General features: G+C 34.8%; 2 protein-coding genes across 3 annotated transcripts in view; one reads left to right on the top strand and one right to left on the bottom strand.

The window, feature by feature from the left end:
• Positions 1–1,715: 1,715 nt before the first annotated feature.
• Positions 1,716–14,469, bottom strand: LOC148306651 (GPI-anchor transamidase component GPAA1-like). The gene is made up of 12 exons (XM_088264609.1): positions 14,089–14,469; positions 13,924–13,997; positions 10,980–11,099; positions 10,466–10,625; positions 9,499–9,681; positions 8,242–8,356; positions 6,762–6,852; positions 6,315–6,516; positions 4,686–5,012; positions 3,899–4,184; positions 3,022–3,199; positions 1,716–2,094 (listed from the first exon to the last, which is right to left on the bottom strand). The coding sequence occupies exons 1-12, from the start codon at positions 14,261–14,263 to the stop codon at positions 2,005–2,007; spliced, it is 2,001 nt and encodes a 666-aa protein (XP_088120735.1). The 5' UTR covers positions 14,264–14,469; the 3' UTR covers positions 1,716–2,004.
• A 1,194-nt stretch (positions 14,470–15,663) lies between these two features.
• The window catches only part of LOC148306650 (sister chromatid cohesion protein PDS5 homolog B-like), a 30,819-nt gene continuing 25,105 nt past the window's right edge, over positions 15,664–21,377 (top strand). For both annotated transcript variants that reach the window (XM_088264602.1, XM_088264601.1), the window contains exons 1-3: positions 15,664–15,917; positions 19,324–19,413; positions 19,875–20,075. In XM_088264602.1, the coding sequence (XP_088120728.1) occupies positions 19,333–19,413; positions 19,875–20,075 (282 nt within the window). In that variant the 5' untranslated portion in view covers positions 15,664–15,917; positions 19,324–19,332. The remainder of the gene's footprint in view (positions 15,918–19,323; positions 19,414–19,874; positions 20,076–21,377) is intronic.

Here is a 21,377-nt window from a genome sequence, read left to right as displayed (position 1 = left end):
GACAAATGCATGATTTACTCCTTACACCAGTTGGGTCCGTTGGTTCAAATGAAAATACCTGATTTTTTCAACCTAAAATAAAAATGTTTAATTTTTAAATTATTCATTCAGTACCTAAATAAAAATGATAGGTTGTTGTCCTATATTGGTGTCTATAGCGAGGGTTCAGCTCAGATGGGCGGGGCATGTTGTTCATATGGACGACTCACGCCTGCCCAAAGCTATTTTGTTTGGTAAGCTTCTCAAAGGAAGACAAAAGTGAGGAGGGCAGTACAGGAGGTACGAAGATCAATAGAACGCCATTAAAGTTGGCGGGGATTGATGTGACTGGGAGTTGCGGGCAAGAGACAGACATGGATGAAGAAGTTCCGTGGACGGTTCGGATTAGCGAGGTGGCACTGTATGTACTTTGTCCTTATTTGTAAATACAGTAGAACATCAATTATCCGGACTAATTGGGGATAGAGGTAGTGGTAGTTTTTCATTAGAAAAATCTGGATAGCTGAAAAAAATCATAATTGACAAGGAAAGACAAGCACATTCAGTATTAATCATTTTTATTAGTCCATATTTACAAACATCTTCAATATTAAATTATTTATTTATTATTAATTCCCGATTCAAGCCAGCTGTTCTTTTTGAAGCTGCCAAATCGGAAATACATAGTTTTAAGATATACAAGTCGTCCCGAGCTACACTCTTCTTGCCTTTCAAACAACAATCAAAATATTATGCGTCTCGTATATAAAACATTAATACATATCGCTCACTCCTTTCAAGAACGTCATAAATCAAAAAACTTGATTTTTCAGGAGAACGTTTTTAAAGTTTAAAAATATAATACAATGTATTAAAAATAAATATCAAGCAACTTATTGAACTTTTTATTGTGCAACACACCTTTTTAGGTGAAACCTGAAGGTTCTTTCTCCATTTGAAAAATATTTAGTTTATTTCAAAAAATATAAAACAACACCTTTTCTTCAAAATGCAAAAACAACACTTTATGCCCTGTAGCGGGAAAATATTATGTTAAAAATATGCCGCTTTTGCTGGGATACAGTACATTTTCTGGGCATTTCGAAAACACGCACAACTGAAAATTGACAATTTTTGATTTATGACGTTCTTGAAAGGAGTGAGCGATATATGCAATTCGCTTCATGCAAATTATCAAATTCACAATTTGTTATTTTATTTTGATAGATCCAAATCGAAATCCGGATAATCGAGGTTCTACTGTATTACCAGTGTTCAACTTACACCGGTAATACATAATATGATGAATAAAAACTTTAAAAAATTGATACAAAGTGACCAAACAGGTAAAATAAATTTATATATTAAATGTTAAAATCAAATACTGATTATTAGAGTCTACTAAATTGTATTTTATTGTTTAAAACACATAAAAATAAAATTTGTGATAATTGTTTTGCCTTGTAATGGCATTTTCAAACTAATGTGAAAATTAAATGGACTGATGGTCCTTATTTAATCTTCTTGAATCATATCTTCTTATTTAATTTAATCTTCACATTACTTTGAAAATGTCATAACAAGGCGAAACAACTGTCACAAATACAATTTAGTAGACTGTATCAATCAGTGTTTCATTTTAACATTTAATTTATAAATTAAAAAAGAATTCTACAAATTAAACACCAAATCTATACATAAATAAAAAAATTGGTAAAATAAATATTCAAAAAAACTAATTTTAGAGAGCCTTTTATTTATTCAATAAAATTAATAATACTATGGAATGATGGATAGAGATATTAAAAAAAAAACATTGATTACATATACACATAATGGTATGTTGAAATTATCAGACTAGAAAAACTTTGTAAAAACATGAATTACATATTGCGGAACTCACTTGTCAGTCAACCTCGCCTCTGGAAATCGAATTACAGAGATCTTATTACGCTAAACTATTAAATTAAATTAAAATTATAAATTTACAATTTTTAACTATGTATGTATATTGGATATGTATAATTATTCTTGGAAGTGCAGGATTTGCCAAAACATAATCCATATTGGTAATAGGAAAAGTGAAACGATGTTGAACAGCCAATTCCCATAGATCTGGAATAAAAATAAGTACATAGTTAAGCGTGGAGTTTAAAATTTTTATCATTTTTAATTTATGTTTTGCTTGGTAAATATGTACTACTATTTCTTAAAATTTATTGTGAATGTGTTTCGATGCGTTCCGCATAATTTTTAAACACTATAATATTAAATTAAGTAAAAATTAAAATAGATAGATATTACCACAAAGTGTCTAAGTAATTTATGAAAATATTCAAATTTGATTTGGAAAAATATATTTTTTTTTGTTCTGAACTAAAATTTAATATGCCCCAATAGCATAAAATTCAAGTCACCCAAAGCTAATGAAACTAACGTTAGTTATAACTATTGTGACGCTTCTTCGCAGGGGTAGGCAAAGAGAATAGAATGCCACAATAATCTGTCTTTGTAAACAATCTTCCACATTCATGCATCTCTTCATAACCGCAGATTACTCCGACTCCTGACTTGACCACATTCAAGTATTTAAAATACTTGATCATGCCAAGTTTTCCTAGGTCTTTCTCTCCTTCAATTACTAACCACATTCGCCTCATTAATTGATTTTACTGTTCTTCCTTTGCTCATTCAATTTACATGCCCAAACCATCTAAACATACCTTTCTAAATTTTATCTTTAATGCTTATCTCAGCCTTGCATTCTTTCCTTTGGAACATCTATCATACAACGTAATATGAAAGCTAATATTGTATCATCAATAGAAAGCTTATTTGATATAAATATCAAATTATATTAACAATTTAACCACTGTGTATACCACATTGGTGTCTTATTTTAGTCACGCAGTGTCAACTGTATGCGCCGCATTGGCATTCTCGGCTATACGCAATATTGTTTTAAAAAAACATTATCTAATAGTTACACTTTGAAATTTGGAGAAAAATGAAGCTTCAGCAGAAGAGTGAACAATAAGTTACCATTCCGTCGACCACGGAGAACATGATGGCTTGTTTGGAAGCACTTATTCCCCGCATTATTATCCCTTTGGCATTCTCCTCCGGGAAGCTGTACTTGGTGTAGCAGAACACTATGAGCATGGCCAGTATCAGAGGATGTAGAAAAAACCAAAGCAGCTTCATTAAATGCTTTCCAAACCTGTGAATTATATTTGCCATTAGAGAAGAACAAAAAAATATTAATTAGTTATTATTATTCGTTAATAAGATTATTGATAGGTTCAATTAGAGTAAGCTATACATATATGTATATATAAAGTAATTCTTCGCTTCTTCAAACCCTCATCTGCACCCGATGGTGTATACATCACCACATCATTTAAATGCAGTGTTATCTTAAGCATGAACACATGAAGCAAGATGATCAGCCCTCCGCTTCAGGTCCATGGTAATATTGAATAAAAATTAGAGTGAAAAATCACTTATATTTATTTAACCCCCCCCCTGGGATCCGAACCTGTGACCTCCAGTACGGTAGCCGAGCAACTGACCATTACAATACGGAGGCGGACATTAAGCACCTCTAATTAAAATCCAAATTGGATAAGGGAAAATACTGAGGTAACAGATGTGGCTCAAACAGAATCACGGAACAAAAGTGGAACTGGACAGGTCATGCGGTATGTATGTCTGAGGATAGATGGACAAGTGTGGTGTTTGACTGGACCTAGAACAGGACGCAGAAGCGTGGGTCCGATGACATTAGGAAAGTGCCTACACTGGAAGAGAGTCGCATCCAACAGAGAACTGTGCAAGCCCAAGAGGGAGGCCTTCGTTCAATACTAGATACAAGAACAAGGCTAAAGTAAGTAAGTATAATTAAAAGGTTTTCACATACCCGGCCGGCTTGTCTGATACCGAAAGCGCCATCGGCACAAACACCGCCGCGAGACAGAATCCCAGTGAGAAGTTGTGCATCCCGATGGTCAGCACCAGCGTGGCGAGCGCCAGCAGCGACATGATGAGCAGCGCGCGCCGCTTGCCCCCCTCCCCCGGCCCCGCGGTCGCCGCGCTGCAGAACAGGGAGTTCAGGACGCTGGGGAGGACAAAGATGCTCATGGACGTCATGATCAGGAGGCCGTAGAAGACAGCCTCTTCGGTCGGCAGAGAGAAGTACTTGACTCCTGAAAGAGGAAACATACCAAACATGCTCAGACAGTCTTATATATAGCATTTTTTGACATCTCAATCTTCAATTCAATTTATTTACTTTTTCTTGAATGTTTTTCGCAGATACATTGTGGCACATTTTATAAACTTTATAAAATTAAACACCTTTGTTTTAACCACTTTTTTTACAATTTATTTACAATTAACATTAACATTACAAACTTAAAATTTAAAGCATATACATTAAAATACGTTAAAATCGAAAATATGCAAGAATAGATAGATTCATAGATGAAGAAAAATATAGATTTCTGAGCGTTAATTACCAAGAATTATGATTGTCACAGGCTTGGTTGAGTGATCACTTTACACACGTGTAACACTAACATCTTGTAAAATGTTATTTAAGGGTGGATTTCAAATTTCCCTCTTAGATCCAGGTAGGTTAATGTTGTGATAAATTGTACATACGTTGAGTAAATGAAATTTTAACCAATGAATATTTAAGTACTCACCCAGCTTGCTTATGAGTTGCGGAGAAGACATGACCCCATATCCAACCGCATGGATTGTCAGGAACATAATCAGCAAATTCATTAAATTGAGATGATTTGGTTTCATGGTACTGACATCATCGACACTCTCGGTGATTGAATCATCGCTGATTGATTTGTCATCCGCTGAATCATCATTCTTCGGACCCTCATCGGTTTTAGCGTCGACCTTGGCTGCCGGGGATTTTTCTTTCTTGCTGATTTCATCTTTCTGCGAGGCCAGCCAGAGGGCAAAGGATCGAATGAAGAGAGCACCAACTAGTAGCCCCAGAGGCGGCATGTATTGACCTGGCAAGAGACACACATATTATATGGGCAGGTCATGTGGTACCCATGTCTGGAGATAAGACGGACGAAAAGGGTACTGGACTGGAGGCCTAGAACAGGACGCAGAAGCGTGGGTGGTGAACCAAGATGGTCCAATGACATTAAAAAGTGGAGGGCCTGCACTAGAAGAGTCAATCATCAATTGTCAATCGAAAAACATAAATGCTAGCAATATTGTAATTAAGTAAACTACCGTAGAACGGGGGTACTTGAATTTGATGTGTTACTTGAGCCCAGTACAAAAAAAAATTAAATCTGTATTTGGTCTACAATAATGAACGTATCGACATGATTCATTGTTTCCCTGGCAGGTGACACTTATTGTCACGATACTTCGATCGATACCACAATCTAAATATTTTTTTGTACTCGGCTCGAGTAACACATCAAAGTTCAAGCCACGTTCTACGGTATATTTTTAATTTAAGTTTTACTATTTCTCAAAATCTATTGTGACACGTGTTTCAATGGATTCCGCATCATTTTGAAACACCGAAAATGTTGCAGAAAGCATCGAAACATATGTCGCAATAAATTTTAAGAAATGGTGGTATTATCTGAGTAAAACTTATATTAAAAATGGATAGATATTACCACAACTTGACTCTGGCAAATCAATTAATGAAATCAGTGAAATCTCACCTTGGATCTTCCTCAAAAGACATCTAGAGGAAGACCAAAACATTCATGAATACTACAGAAAGATATCATAATTCGAAGGTATGGCCTACGTGACTTGTATATGTGCATATGATAGAAGAACTAAATCAATTCATGAAAGTAAACTATATATTCATTTCATTCGAACCCTTATCCGCACCCTATGGTGCATCATATAAAAGCAGTGTTATCTTGATCATTAACACGTGAAGGAAAGGTGATCAGCCCTCCGCTTCAGGTCCAGGGTTATATTAAATAAATATTACAGTGAAAAAATCACAAATATTTATTTGACACCCCCCTGCGATCCGAACCCGGGACCTCCAGTATGGTAGCCGAGCGTGCTGAACATTACACTACGGAGCCGGACTATACTTTTGCACTAAATTTTTTGTATTTCTGTGGTTAACTGTAATTGGCTTTATTTTATGTATAATCTTTTAATGTTTTATTTTATATGTATCGCTGTTATAAATCCAAATAAATAAATGAAAAAAAAATATATCCTTAGTTGGATCATAACAGAATCGCCTTTGATTTATGGCGGAGTGATCGCTTCAAGACGCAGCCGATCCGCAAACATCTTTGTCAAAAGAGACTTACTTATGGACAGGAATCTGTCGGTGGCGGTGCGCAGATAGAAGAAGTAGCTCTGGTGGAAGCGCTCCAGCAGGTTGTTGAGGCTCCGCAGGGACGCCTCCAGGGCGTGCGCCGGGCGCCCCCCGCCGCCTCCCTGCCCTGCCGACATGAGGGTCACCGCCTCGATGCCGTAACGGTGGAAAAGCCCGTGATTCCCAGTGGGCACCTGGCAACACAAATCCACCACTCTAATTCTGGTTAGCTCATACGCCAACTAACTCAATTTCCAGGCCGTAAGCACTGGATTGCTCATACTTCCGAATAAAAACAAACGATGCTTTGTCTCAAATATATATTGGTATAACATCCAAAGGGTGAATAGTCCAGTGTCTGATCAATTATGAATAGATATAATGCAATCTGGAATCTAAAACACCCTCTGATTCTAAAAGCAATAAATATAAATCTTACCCCAGTCACTTGTGTGGTCACCATGGACGTTAATGTCGCCAGTGAAGTTAACCAAGCCTTCCAGGGACTTTGTCGAGGAGTCCACGAATAACTAAAACACATCAATTATTATATTAAAATATAACTTTGTTTTAAAATCACTACAAATATTTTATTATAATTATAATGTCTACCAGTTTCGAAGCTAACCGCTTCTTTATTTTTATTTTTTATATTTTTTTATATTATATTTACAAAATAATATAATATAAAATAAATACATATTATAAAATGGAAAATCACAAAGTTAGTGCTTAAAATATAAATTATACATAAATTATTAGTTACCAGAATACTTATTAGATTTTCAGGGAAAACTCATGTAATTAGAACTATGCCACAGTCTAAAGAAAAAAAATTGATTCTTGAACCTTAGCATCGGAGTGCCACCATAGGGGTGGCATGCATGTTTTGCCATATTTATCGAGTGCCGCTCCTATGGCGCAAAGAAAATACAGTCTGAATACTCAATATTTTTGTTTTATCGTTTTTTATTACTTTTTAATATAATTAAACCATAATCATACAAGTATACTGAAATATTATACAGAAATTTAGTTGGAGGTACCGGTTATGCACATACCAAAAAACTTTCCATTGCAAAGGGTTAAAATATTATTATCATACAAAGATAATTTTAATTAAAGTTAGTTTGAAATTATACTATCTAGAACCCCGTATTTTCGGAGAAATGTCATCTTTAAATTGATTTAGCTGTTGATTATAGTTTATACTGACTAACTAACCATCTTAACAGATTCTATGTAGAGAGTAAAGAGATTCCTACTTATCTGAAAAGAAAAACATGAGAATCATGCATACTGCCAGTGAGTACATATGCACTAGAGACCATAGCTCTGACAAACAGAAACGCAGAGAATCTCAAATGCACACAGCGATCCATGAATAGATCCATGTTTGGCATAAGCCAATCTGAGACAAAATATGAAATGAAGAAATTAGGAACAAAACCAGAATAGCGGATGTCATGGATCGCATAGCAAGACTTCAGTTTGAGTGACTATGAACAGGACATGTTGCAAGACAAGACCCCACAAATGGACACCTAAAATTTTGGTTAAATTAAAAGATGGCCTGGAAGGAATTCTGGATAAGGATTCAAGGATATAGCACAAGATAGGACGGACTGAAGAGCAACTTGTTTTGGCCATGTATAAAAACCAAATACGATGTAAACAAATTTGGAATATGAATTCATTAGTTTAAATACATAAAATTAAACAGATACATAAAGCCACTCGTATTTGAGTTTATTTAATGTAAGCACGGCTACTTTTGAGGACTACAAATATTCTCATGAACAGGTAAAATAAAAACCGTCGTTCTCATGTTGATAAGAATACTTGTACAAAAACATTAAATAACTCCACGTAGGGAGTGAACATGGAATGAGGAAGAAGAAAAAGTATGTAATAAATACCTATTTTTATATGCATGAGGCAGACCCGATTGCACACACATCTTGTGTACTAGAGTGACCAAGTCTAGATTGGGAAGTTGGCCATTCAGTCCTTCCACTTTTACTTCAATATATTCTGGAAAAACGACCATTTTACTCATGAAAACCTGGACACTGATTCCGTACGGAAATTAACGTTTTGACTTTGTTGTGCAGATAGCTTTAACATAACTTCTATTGGGCAAAAAATAAATATTCATTAATTTTCAGTCAGTTCCCATATTTCAGTCTAGTGTCATATTCTAAGAACATTAAAAATTCATACATTTGTGCTTATATCTAAAATAAGAACTTATAAGGAATCCCACTACAATTAAAAACACAATAAGCTCGGAATATACATTTTATTGCAAAATCCTCATTGTAATATTAACACATTTTGGATGAGTGTTTTTTTATGTCTGCGGACCGCTGGCGACGGGATTCGATAATTGTGTACATATAGTTAACACCTTAACAAAGAGATTGGTACATAATATTCACACAAAAACATTAAACAATGCCTTTTTTTCTGACTTTGAAATAAGGTAAAAAAAACCCTTCCTGTCCTTAAGTATCAATCGACTGAACGGCTAGAAATACCTTTCCCGTCCTTAGTGCCTTCGCTGTTGCAGGATCGATGGCGTGGAATGCTCTTCCACCAGTAGTAAGAAATAATGAGAGCAAGATGATCTTTAGAAAAAAACTAAAAACACATTTCGCTCACTCCTTTCAAGATCGTCATAAATCAAAAAACTTGATTTTTCAGGAGAACGCTTTTAAAGTTTAAAAATATAATACGATGTATTAAAAATAAATATCAAGCCACTTATTGAACTTTTTACTGTGCAACAGATCTTTTTAGTTAAAACCTGAAGGTTTTTTCTCTATTTGAAAAATATTTAGTGTATTAAAAAAAATAATTAAACAACACCTTTTCTTCAAAATGCAAAAACAACACTTTCTGCCCTGTAGCGGGTAAACATTAAGTTAAAAATATGCCTCTTGTGCTGGGATATAGTACATTTTCTGGGCATTCCGAAAACAAGCACAACAAAAAATTTACGAATTTTGATTTATGACGTTCTTGAAAGGAGTGAGCGATTTGTTTGCTAAATTATTTCCACTACCGTCTTTTCCCCAATTCATTCACAGTGAAGCGCCCTTGAGGTAATATTTAACGAAAATGGCGCTTTATAAATTATCAAAATTTATTATTAGTGTGTTTGTGTGACTTACTGACTGAAAGAGTGGAGATCTCGAGGTTGATGGCGGCCTGTATGGCCCCGGCGCGGCCCCGCAGCTCTCCGGCCTCCAGCCAGGAGGAGCCGGTGCGGTGGTAGGCCTGCAGCCATGCCTGCGCCCCCAGCTGCTCGTGGGCCGTGATGAGGAATATCAGGTCCTTGGCCCAATACTTGCGAGCTGCGGAAAGTCAATATGTAAATCTACCAGGAAGCTTCCTTAATCCAACCATAGATGGCTCTAGTGAACTCATATGTATGTAGTGTTATGAGATTAATGATATATCTAGGAGTTACAAAAATTTGAGTTGTGTGGTTGTTAATCATGGGTAGAATGGTGAATGTTACACGCGTATAAAGTGATAACATTATATGCGTGTAACCAGCCTAATGGCAGGCCATAAGCCCCGTAAATAGATTTCTATATTCTTCTTCATCTATGTTGAGATGTCAAAATGTAAAAATTACTCCCAAAATAAAAAATAAATAAGTGGAGAAACCCAGATTTGTGAACAACTATTTGGACTCACACAAAATGTTGTGAATACATATTATTGATTGATATTACGATATATTTCTTGATCTATGTCTATAATGAGATCTCAAAATATAATATCATAGTCGTACAGGAGAAAGTGACCAACTACCAAAATGTAAAACGTTCAAGAGGGTCATTTAAGTCACTTTTGCTTGGTAAGAAAATAAACATCAATGCAGTAAGTAATTTTTAACAAGTCTTTATATTACACTTCCAAGCTTAAAATCATTTGGATTTTTTTTCATGGCAATATGAAGCTAGTAAGATATCAAATAGTCAATGATCACATTTTTGTAAAAAATGCACTTGGTCACTTTCTCCTGTATGACTACGATATGTTAGTGTTATGACTTGTTGGTGTGCCACGACACTGAGTCATGTCTAGTGTGTGATCGGTTCAACTACACACGAGAATAAGCTGTCGTACATCTTGCGAACTTAGCCATGGCCAGCATGAGGGCTATCCCGGCGTTGGTGGACTTGTCGTGCGAGGAGAGGGGGCGGTACGGGGCGCTGATGACCAGAGCTTCGGTGGACGCCGAGCGACCGGCACGTAGAATCCCATACACGTTTTCCCCGTAAAATTTCTGTCAAAATAGTGAGGCATTCGTCAGTTTCATAAAGGAATCAAGACTGAATTAATCAGTCTTGATAAAGAAGCGGTTAGCTTCGAAACCAGTAGACATTATAATTAAGTTATAATAAAATATTTATTTATTGATTTGGCGTTTAATTTGTAGAACTACATTTTAATTTATGTATTAATTTTAAATCAAACACAGATTTTTTGAGTCTACTAAGTTAGTAGACTCAAAAAATCTGTGCTTGATTTAAAATTAATACATAAAATATTTATAGTGCTTTTAAAACAAAGTAACATTTTAATTATAAAATGGAAAATCAAAAATTATCAAAAATTATAAATAAATAAATGTTCATACCTGCTCCAATCCGAGAGGGAATTTCAGAGTGAAATTGTGGGTGTACACATCAAGATTTAACTGCCTCATTTTAGCCACAAACCACGGGATGGGCATTGTGTCCTTCGTTTCATAGTTTTCCTAAAAAAAATTTTCATAAATTAAAATGCAGATTTGATATATCAATTAACACATTGTTTGCAGGAAAAAACCCTTACTGGTTCAATGTCTAATCTCATTCGACATCGATTTTTTCCTCTTAGGTCCCATGTCGGATGTTATTCGACATTTTTTTCATTAGTATTATTTATTTAAATTCCAAGCTTACATTTTTGTCACTTGTATCTATTACAACAGTATGTGGAGCAGGGGACAAAGGATTTTTTCCAATTGGAATGTAACTATCTACCTAAATTTTTTATTTTTATTTTGGGGGACCGGAAAGGGTTAAAAGCGTCTTTTATATACTTTTGGTATAGCAGGAGATGCTTATAAGCGTTCTATTTGCTAAATTTTAGTAGAGTGTGACAGATGCCCAAAAACCTTGTACAGACGGGAATTGGGTTTGCGGTTACTTGTGATTAGTATACTGGGGTCAGCAGCAGACTGTCCGAGTACAAATAAGTAAGTATCGAGTATAAATAAATAAGTAAGTATCCGGTTGAGGTTGATGAAAAAACCACCCGACAACAATTTGTTAAAGATATTAAACAATAAATTATGTACTATTTTTGTACTACATTGGATGGTTAATAATCATCAAAAGCAATTAATACAGCGCTTTTATTGTAAAAAAATTGGGAGACTTTTTATTCATAGAATTCGATGGAATTGGGTTCCTACACATTTTTTCTAGTTTTCTCGAAATTTTAAAATCACAAACTTTGACTAAAGCATTTCTGTAAAACAAAATTGTATTTTTTTTTAGAATTGGATAGATAGGCACCGTGGCGCAGTTGGGTAGACGCTTGACTGCAAAACTAGCGTCGCGGGTTTAATTAATTCCCTCCAATTTAAATAAATTTATGAAAGATTTTTTTTCAATTGGTCTGGGTAATTATGATGTATTTTTCACATCTACCTTCCGTTTCCTTACTATCCTACCAGCCTTTAAAATATAAGCATTGCAGGTTACTCCTTTAAAAAAAAAACAACACAATTAACTGACAATATATTTGAATTATTACTATACTGTGTATTTTGTACACCATTAACTATTTTTTTAAGAATATTTGGTTCTTGCATAGCCGTATAAATGTTCATTAGTTTTACATGAGATGTGTTGAAATACAAAACGTCAGTGCTATACTAGAATAAAAACCCGTCCCATTGAACTTTTGCTTTGCGGACCCCGTGTTAAATACTTTTTAACAAAAAATTTCATTTCAACTATAATATACAAATGAGGGTGTTGAAAGCAAACATATAATTTTTTACAACATTTTGAGTGTGTCCAAATACTTGTTCATAAATCTGGATTATCTCCAATTATAGGAGTGATTTTTCAGATTATTTTTTGACATCTCATCAAAGATGAAGAAGAATATGGAAGTCTGGGCATTTACGGGGCTGGCCACCGTCATAGGCTGGTTTAAGTGATCACTTTACACACGTGTAACATTAACTAAGTGAAACTTTAATTAAAGATGGATAAATTTTACCACAAAGTGACTGCCGAATCAATTAATGAAATTCACCAATTCTACTCATTATTGACAACCACACTACAAATTCTTGGAAGTTCTATATATATGAACCAATTCAGAAACATTGTTCTTGAATCACTAGAACTTCAGTAGAGACATCTATTGGTGAGATGAAAAGAAGCTTTTTATTGAGCAGAAACATACTAATATAGGGTCCGCCATCTAAAGTTTTTTTTTTCAACTAGTGCTTATTTCGTGAATGGTAACACTTAGCTCATGTCTGATTTGACAGATAATTAGTTTTATCCTTCCGCTGAGCGAATATGGTTGTGTATACGCTTGAACAACGCTGGGAAATATTGCGACATTACTTTGAAAATCATGGTAATGTTGCAGAATGTGTGCGAAAATTGCGTACGGTTTTTGGAAGAAGAGAAGCACCGTCAGCTCCGTATGTTCGTTATCTTGTGAAAAAAGTGAAAGAAACTGGCATCCTCATCGATAAACCAAAGCGTGAAAAGCCAAAAACAGTGCGTACACCCGAGAATATCGATGTTGTGGCAGAAAGTGTGCGTGAAGCGCCATCAACATCAATTCACCGTCGTTCTCAACAATTGAACATTTCGGAGACATCATTGAGACGAATTTTGCATAAAGACCTTGGTATGACGCCATACAAAGTCCAATTGGTTCAGGAGTTGAAGCTAACTGACCATCCAATGCGTTTTCGCTTCGCTGAGTGGGCCTGCGATCGACTTACAGAAGATGCCGATTTTGCCAAAAAAATCATCTTTTCGGATGAAGCTCATTTTGATCTTGGCGGGTATGTAAACAAGCAAAATTGTCGTATTTGGGGCACAGAAAACCCGCACGCATACATTGAAAAGCCGGTACACCCAAAACGAGTCACTGTTTGGTGCGGATTTTGGTCCAGAGGCATAATTGGGCCATTTTTCTTTGAAAATGAGCAAGGAGTGGCCGTTACAGTCAATGGCGATCGTTATCGGGCCATGTTGAACGGATTTTTGTTCACAAAAATTGAAGAGGAGGATATTGGCAACATTTGGTTTCAACAGGACGGCGCTACGTGCCACACAGCCGAAGCTACACTCGATGTTTTTTATAGCATTTTCAAAAAAAAAAAGTTATTTGGCGGACCCTTTATAAGAGTTTCTGCTCAATAAAAAGCTTCTTTTCATCTCACTAATAGATGACCAGACTTCCATATTTTCCTTCATCTTTGATGAGATGTCAAAAAGAATATATAATTATTCGCCAATGAAATAAGATCAGGATACTTTTTTTTAAATGTTCAATACCTTTACTTCCTCTTCAAGATCACTTAAAAGTCTCTTAGCTGTACCGTCATCGACAAATTCCGATCTCACCAAACCTATGATAAAAAATAAAATAGCATAATGAATCCAACATTCAAGTAAACCAATAAGCAAGGCTGATATATACAAAATAAATAAGTAATTTACCTGGAAGGAGTGCATTTTCGGAATACGAATTTCCATTGTTGAATGATTTATGGGCTAGCAAACAAAACCATACATAGGCTGATATGCAAAGGAAAAAACAAAACGGCCTGTGAGATTTCATTAATAACTGAGCCCATTTGCTGTGTCCAGTTTCAGGATCTGATAAAAGCCCCATTTTTTAACTCAATTGAATTATCCTTTTTATGGTTAGATTATTTGTGATCAACGGGCACTCTATGCTAAAGAAGTTAACACCATAATTATACTAAATTCTTTTAATTAATAGTATTATAATAACACAGATCAAGTCTGGTTAAGAAATTTGCGATTAATTTTCACCGGCTGTCAAAATACAAAACGTAAAATCGATCACTGTAATCTGTAATACCGATTGAATCATGAGTAAAAACACAAGCTTATGATATACGAAACTTTACATTTAACTTATTAACTCCGAATTGTGTACCAATTCAAAAGAGACAAGGCTCTAAAAATATGCTCTGTCTCTTTTTAATTCACGTGTGACAATCCGTAACTAGAAGGTTATTTTACACAGTTATACTCTCCTCAATCTTCTGCTTCTTTTCACCTTCACTTGGATTACATTGGAAAGAGAAAGACAAAGATAACTCTACTAATTCTCCGATATCTTTGTAGTAAGCTTAAAATACCTAATGTAGTCAATATATGTACTCTATATTACCGACAGAACAACATGACTGAAGTAAGCAATTCATGTAGCCAATATTACAAAAAAATATTTTCAATACAGTTTAAACAAATACACCTTGTCATGCGTGGGTCATAACATACGACATCTACTGACTTAGGTTGGATGACGTCATGGGCATGATTTTACAAAGTATTCTTTTTAAATTCTCTTCCATCACGATATGTTTAGAACCCATGAAACCATATAAAAAAAATATTTATTTATGCCTGTCTTTTATCGCCTTTTGTTTCTAATAAAAATAATCAACTGTTTACAATATAACCCGTTTACCAAAAAATAATATTTGTTTTATTTTGGTAGATCATTTAGAACATTTATGAACATTTATACATATCTTTCTCCCTGATAAACATATGGTGGGTCCTTAACTTAAATACAATTCAAATCCATCTCTTACCCTTTCTGGATTTTAATAATAATTAAATCCTTTTAACATAACTCGCTTTTGCTTGAATTGTGTTCATCATTTTTTTTACAAACCTGTTTTTATTTGTAAGAAAAAATATAATTCCTACATTCGTTATTAGTAAGTTACGTAAGAACAGAAACATTGACGATCTTGTCAGGTGTGACGTCATGCGCAATACCAGACGATTTTTAGTACATTAATTGCCAGACCATTTAATATTTTGGCCATTGCAATTTTTTTATTATCAATCTATTTTATGCCGTTTCAAAGGTAAAAACATGATTTTTGTTTACACTTACACGGCGAATATTTATAAATAATTATTTTGTCTCAATTGACATACAGAAAACGTCCTAAAGTTATATATTTTTTACTTGGAATGGTATTCCTGATGACCCTGAAATGACAATACACGACTCATTTCTAATTTCACACCGATGTTTCCCGCAGTTTCGGCGTCTGCACGGCGTTTCTGTTTTCACACTCGGTTATTGAACATTTTCTGTGTTAAAATAGTGAATTTCGCCTACTGACGAAAGCCTCGTGTTCGTTTTGTTTTTTTACGAGTGTTATGTCAAAAAAATATCATCAATATTGGACTTTGAATGGTATTTGAATTTACCAAACCAAGGCGTAAACATCGACTCTTGCGATAGCCAACATACTTGGGTCTATGATTTTTAATAGGTAATATTGCATTCGCACATGTGTTTCCCTTTGTTGAATTATGATTGTAATTTAAACGGTTTTTGTGAAAAGCGTTTTAACGTATTTTTAAGCTTTTTGATGAACACGGAAATGTCAAAATTTTCATTTGTTTACCATGAAATTCGTGTCAAATGGACGGAAGGTCGTGATTTGTACGCGACCATTTTAAAAGCAAATTTCTTGAACTTTAATGAAGCTTTATTTGTTGGTTTATCAAATTCATATTAATTCATTGATTATTCTGCCATATTAGTTTATTTTAATATAAAAATAATTATAATAATTGTATAGGGGAATAAAGGTCAACGCCGTAGAAATCGTCGAGCCTTTTTACATTGTTGACAGAACTACGAACAGTACTTTGAGGTTAATCATTGTTTCGATTTTTCCTCAACCCGTGTTTGATTTTATATTATTTCATGAAATATAACTTCAACTATCTCTTTGTGTTTGGCTAATTTAATTTAAACGATTTTAAAAAATCTAAATACTATTTTTGTTTGAATCCAAATCTGGTCCATAATGCTACAAGACTATGTCAGATTTGGTCACACTGCGTTAACAAAAAAAACACGTAAGTGTTTATTATTATTACTAGAAATGTGTTTATAATATAAATGTATAAATAATACAGTTCGTGATGTAAAAATAAAGATTTATTTTTTATGAATGACAAACAATGCACTGTTTTGAACCCTTATCCCTGAAACGGAAATGGCAATCGGAAAATGTCGAACAAACAAAAACTGTGCAATTATAGTTATTTAAATAATAATAACAATTTTTGATAATTTATATAGCGGCATTTTCGTAAAATACTACCTCAAGGGCTAAATATATTACCTTTATCAGTTATGATACAACCCAAGAATGGATAACTATTTTAATTATTTTTCTACTCGGGCTAAACTTTTAATAGGTCTTAAACATATATTAAATTTTAACCATAAATGTCACCTATACAGTTTTACCCGAAAATGAGAATTGTCTACAACATTTAGTGATGTGATTGTCAATCATGGGTACAATGGTGAATGTTACATCAACCAATGGCAGGTTTCATACCCAGACTTCTACATAAAAAAAAACTTTTTTTTTACAAGCACAATATTGTTGACTCTCAAAACATTGTGAATAAAATATATATATACACATTTTTTTTCCTTTATTAACTGCTGTAGCCAATTTGTACAAAATAAATATATTACATGTAATAATATGTTGTATTAAGTTATAATAAGATATACTTATAGTGATTTTATAGTAAAGTAATTTTTTTTTAAAAATTTAATGTAAAATCACAAAGCTAGTGCATTTTTGGCATCTCACCAAAGATGAAGAAGATTGAAGTTTTGGGTTTTTACAGGGCTTATGACCTGTCAGGCTGGTTAAGCGATCACTTTACACATCCAACACATCCAACATTCAGCATTCTACCCATGATTGACAACCACACTACTCCAATTTTTGGAACTCCTACATACCTACATACATAAGTGTAACACTACATGTGAGTTCACTAGAGTCATCTATGGATTGAGAAAGGTTTTATTTATCACAGACCCTTTTATTTGGATGCATGCAATACTCTAATCAGATTATTTTACAAACTGGGAAATGCCTGATTTTAAACTTTGTAAAATGTTATTTAATAATTTAATATTAAATTTTCCTAATTTTTCCTCATTTTCTGTGTGTCTCTCGAATGCAAGCGCTCAAGTTACTATGGTAAAACGTGGCGCGAGGAAGATGGAAATATGTTTTGTCTTATTACGATGACTGCCAAAATCAACATAACCAAATTTTATCATGTGACCCCATATAAAACAAAAAATTTCGGGATTATTACAGCGGATGTCAGAAATACAAAAATTAGCTACGTTTTAAGCCAAAAATAATTACAATGGCAACACTTGCCTCAGAGAAAATTACGGTTTGAATTGAGAATATTGCCCTGTCACAAACTATGTGCCTACGCATGTTGGAATCATCAAAGGCATCACAGACTGTCCTAACCACGGACAAAAAGTTAAATCTCTCTTTCGATATGCCTCTTTTTACGTATGTTGTTGCATATATACTTAAATAGCTATAGAAGTAATTTTGTAGTTATTGTCTACTTCTGCTTGTAGGCCTTGTGGCCTGTTTTTAAGAGGGATAAACCTCCTGAGATGTCGATTTCCATCTCTTTGGTGGTCTGGGATTACCTTGGGATTGGCCATACAGTGCAAAGAATTTTTCAGGCATCCTGAGATGACTGCAGCCTTGTTAACTTGCCCCACTACTTCACATTGCAGACCCGTTTGACCACACAGGTCCTCACCCTATCTAATAAAATTATTTGCTTACCAATATTGTTCTACTTGCTGACCACAATCCGTGGATCAACTTACTATATTTGTCAGCGAAAAACATTTAAAGCTCATCAAAACCAAAATATTAAGCGCCCTTGAAATGATTTCTTACAAAACAGTGCTTTATTATTATATTATTATCCAATAAATGAATATGCTGACCATTTAAATTATTGCTGTTTCAAAATGCCTAAGTCCTCAAAATAGTAACGTATTCAATTTTCAATTTTATTTTACAAAAAAAAATTAATACATACATAACAAACAATATTCAAGGCATATATATTAAAAGTAAGCAAGAAGACTTCAAGGTGTAGAAGAATCCCGCTTCGGAAAACTCCTTCCGACACATGCAACAGATCAGTATCCAATGTCATAATGTTCAACATAGCGGTAGCTGTTCCTACAGGCATAACCATCGGCAGGTTGGTCCTGTGTATAGGAATGTGAAACAATCTATGGCGACGCTGTCTTAGGTAACTATCGGGAACATACTGACCAATGCTCCGGATAGTTTGAGTTTTATTGATCAACATTAAGCTTTCTGACTCAGTACTTATTCTACTTATTCAATAATAATTATTAATAAGGGACAAAATATTCAATGCTGTCTTCGTCAAATCACCTCAAGGGCTTTTCAAATTTTACAGTAATTTTAACATTCAAAACTATATGTAAATTATTTAAAAAAAATTAGATTACCACATACTTTTTTTTCATATCAAATACAAAGCGCACACCTGAATTGTTTAAGTTCGTAAAAATACTAACACGTTTATGAAATAGCAAACTATAAAAATTTCCTTACTATCCCAAAAAAATATTTTTACCCCATTTGTAGTAATTTACCCCGGTTACCCGCCCGCTGATCTATGTTGAGATGTCAAAAAATAATATTTTTGTTCATAAAAATATTATTTTTGAAGAGTAGAAGGATTGCGCTTGTCAGCAAAAGCGAGTTTCAATATTGGCAGCTCTATGTTACTCGTAAGTAGTTGCTGTCTAATTGTGAATGTTTTTTTTGTGGCCAGGTTTCCAGTATGTCGGACATAGTTTACCCACAGGGGTGTCGCCCTGTGACTGACGACCTCGGGCCTGATGAGCTCGTGCGGAGACTTAAGGTAACAATATGTTTTTTATATTATTTGTTGATTCGGCTTTAACCTTTCCCTTCCGGTGCTAAAATAAACACGCGTTCCGGTGTTGGGTAGTCACTACACAATAAAAAATTAGCAATTTTAAATCGGAAAAATACAAACATCCATAGTTAATCCCTTTAATTAATTATAAATGAAGTCAAATATTATAATAATTAAGATTTATTTACTGAAAACATTAAAAAAACCATCTGGCCATCATGGAACAAGCATAGGTCCACTCTGGTCGAAAGCTCAAGAGCTCCTGCCGCTAGCTCGCTAGCAGCCAGAGAACATTGAGCTTTGAGCTCCTCACGCTTGCACAGTGCAAGTATGCAAGAGTGAGATGTGGTTCCGTCCTGTACAGACACTTTATTAACTTCATTATGTTCTCAAGAGTAGCTTTTCTAAGTTTGTTTTGACTCATTGACTGTTTGTCCCCTCAGACCTTAGCCCACACTCTGCAAGGCCTGGGCCAGGATGAGGGCATGTACCAGCAGTACATCCCCCTGGCGTTGCACCTGGCCGAGGAGCACTTCCTGGGGCACGCCTCGCGCGACGTGCAGCTGCTCATCGCCTGCTGCATCGCCGACGTGCTCCGCGTCTACGCCCCGGAGGCGCCCTACAAAGAGCAGGATCAAGTCAAGGTACAATGTCCTCGGTTCACACTATCTGCGAGAAGGGTAATTTTACCCTTTCACTTGACTGGTGATGTTGGGCGGGAAGGGTAATTTTACCTTTTCACTCGACTCATTGTAAATTGCGTGTAAGTGCATAGGGCACTGTATCGTATTGATGCAGCATTATCTTAATCTCATTAATTGATTCGGCAGTCACTTTGTGGTAAATCTATCCATTTTTAATTCATGTTTTACTTAGTAAAGTTAGTTCGTGTCACAGTAGATTTGAAGAAATAGTGGTATTTACTAAGTAAAACATTAATTAAAAATGTTATCTTAATCGTTACTTACACAAAGGTAATGTGGCTGAGAGGAAACCACGTAAAACTCCTCGGGAGAAACCGGACTGGCGACTGTCGTCAACAGACCTATTAGTTCTACAGTTCTACTAGAAGAGGATTCGGTATTTTGTGTCCTAGTTTGTTTTATGATACCAATGTCCTTCACTATTTTTATCATGTATGATACCACCTCTCGTGACAGTTCCTAATGAACTATCATAGATACAATGTCTGATAGGTCCTCACCCAGGCCCCTGCGATGCACCTTCAGCTGTTTGTTGCCTTTGAAAGCCGAAATGCAGTCCATAGTGATATTGTAACATCACTAAAGACATCTTATTTATTGTTTTTGCATTCACTTTGTGGTAAGACATGATGAAGAATTGTAAAAGAACACTTGTTTTTTACCACTTGAGATTTATATTTAGACTTGAAGATGGAAGCATAGCTTCCGAAACTAGTCATTATAATTTATTATTAGATTAAAACCAATATTTTTAGCTTTTCCACTTTTTTATTTGACCAGCGACCGGGTTTCGTCATTACCGACATCATCAGACTGGTGATGTCTGATGATGTCTGATGATGTCGGTAACGACGAAACCCGGTCGCTGGTCAAATAAAAAAGTGGAAAAGCTAAAAATATTGGTTTTAATCTAATAATAAATTAAAAATGCAATTCCATCACGAAGTGTCAGTGGATAATATAAATCTATTAGTCATTATAATATAATTAACTGAAGTGGTAAAAAACAATTGTTTTTCTTTTACAATTTCATCACTAAAGACAGTGTACTAGTTGTGTATTCTGATAAGACAATATGCTGACTAGTTGTCTTTACCTGATTAGAGCGTGTACCAAGAGTATGCTTGACTAACAAGTATGCTCGTTGGTCGTGTAGGGCAGTGTTCCGCAAACCTTTTCTATTCAAGGTACACCTACCGAATTAAGAAATTTCAGAGGTGCATATTTACCATATTATTGTAA

This window comes from Brachycentrus maculatus, unplaced genomic scaffold (genome assembly GCF_059751285.1).
Source record: "Brachycentrus maculatus isolate JH-2025_06_01 unplaced genomic scaffold, ASM5975128v1 h1tg000234l, whole genome shotgun sequence".
Taxonomy (NCBI): Eukaryota; Metazoa; Arthropoda; class Insecta; order Trichoptera; family Brachycentridae; genus Brachycentrus; species Brachycentrus maculatus.
Note: the sequence above shows the minus strand (reverse complement) of the source record. Positions and strands in the feature narration are given on the sequence as shown.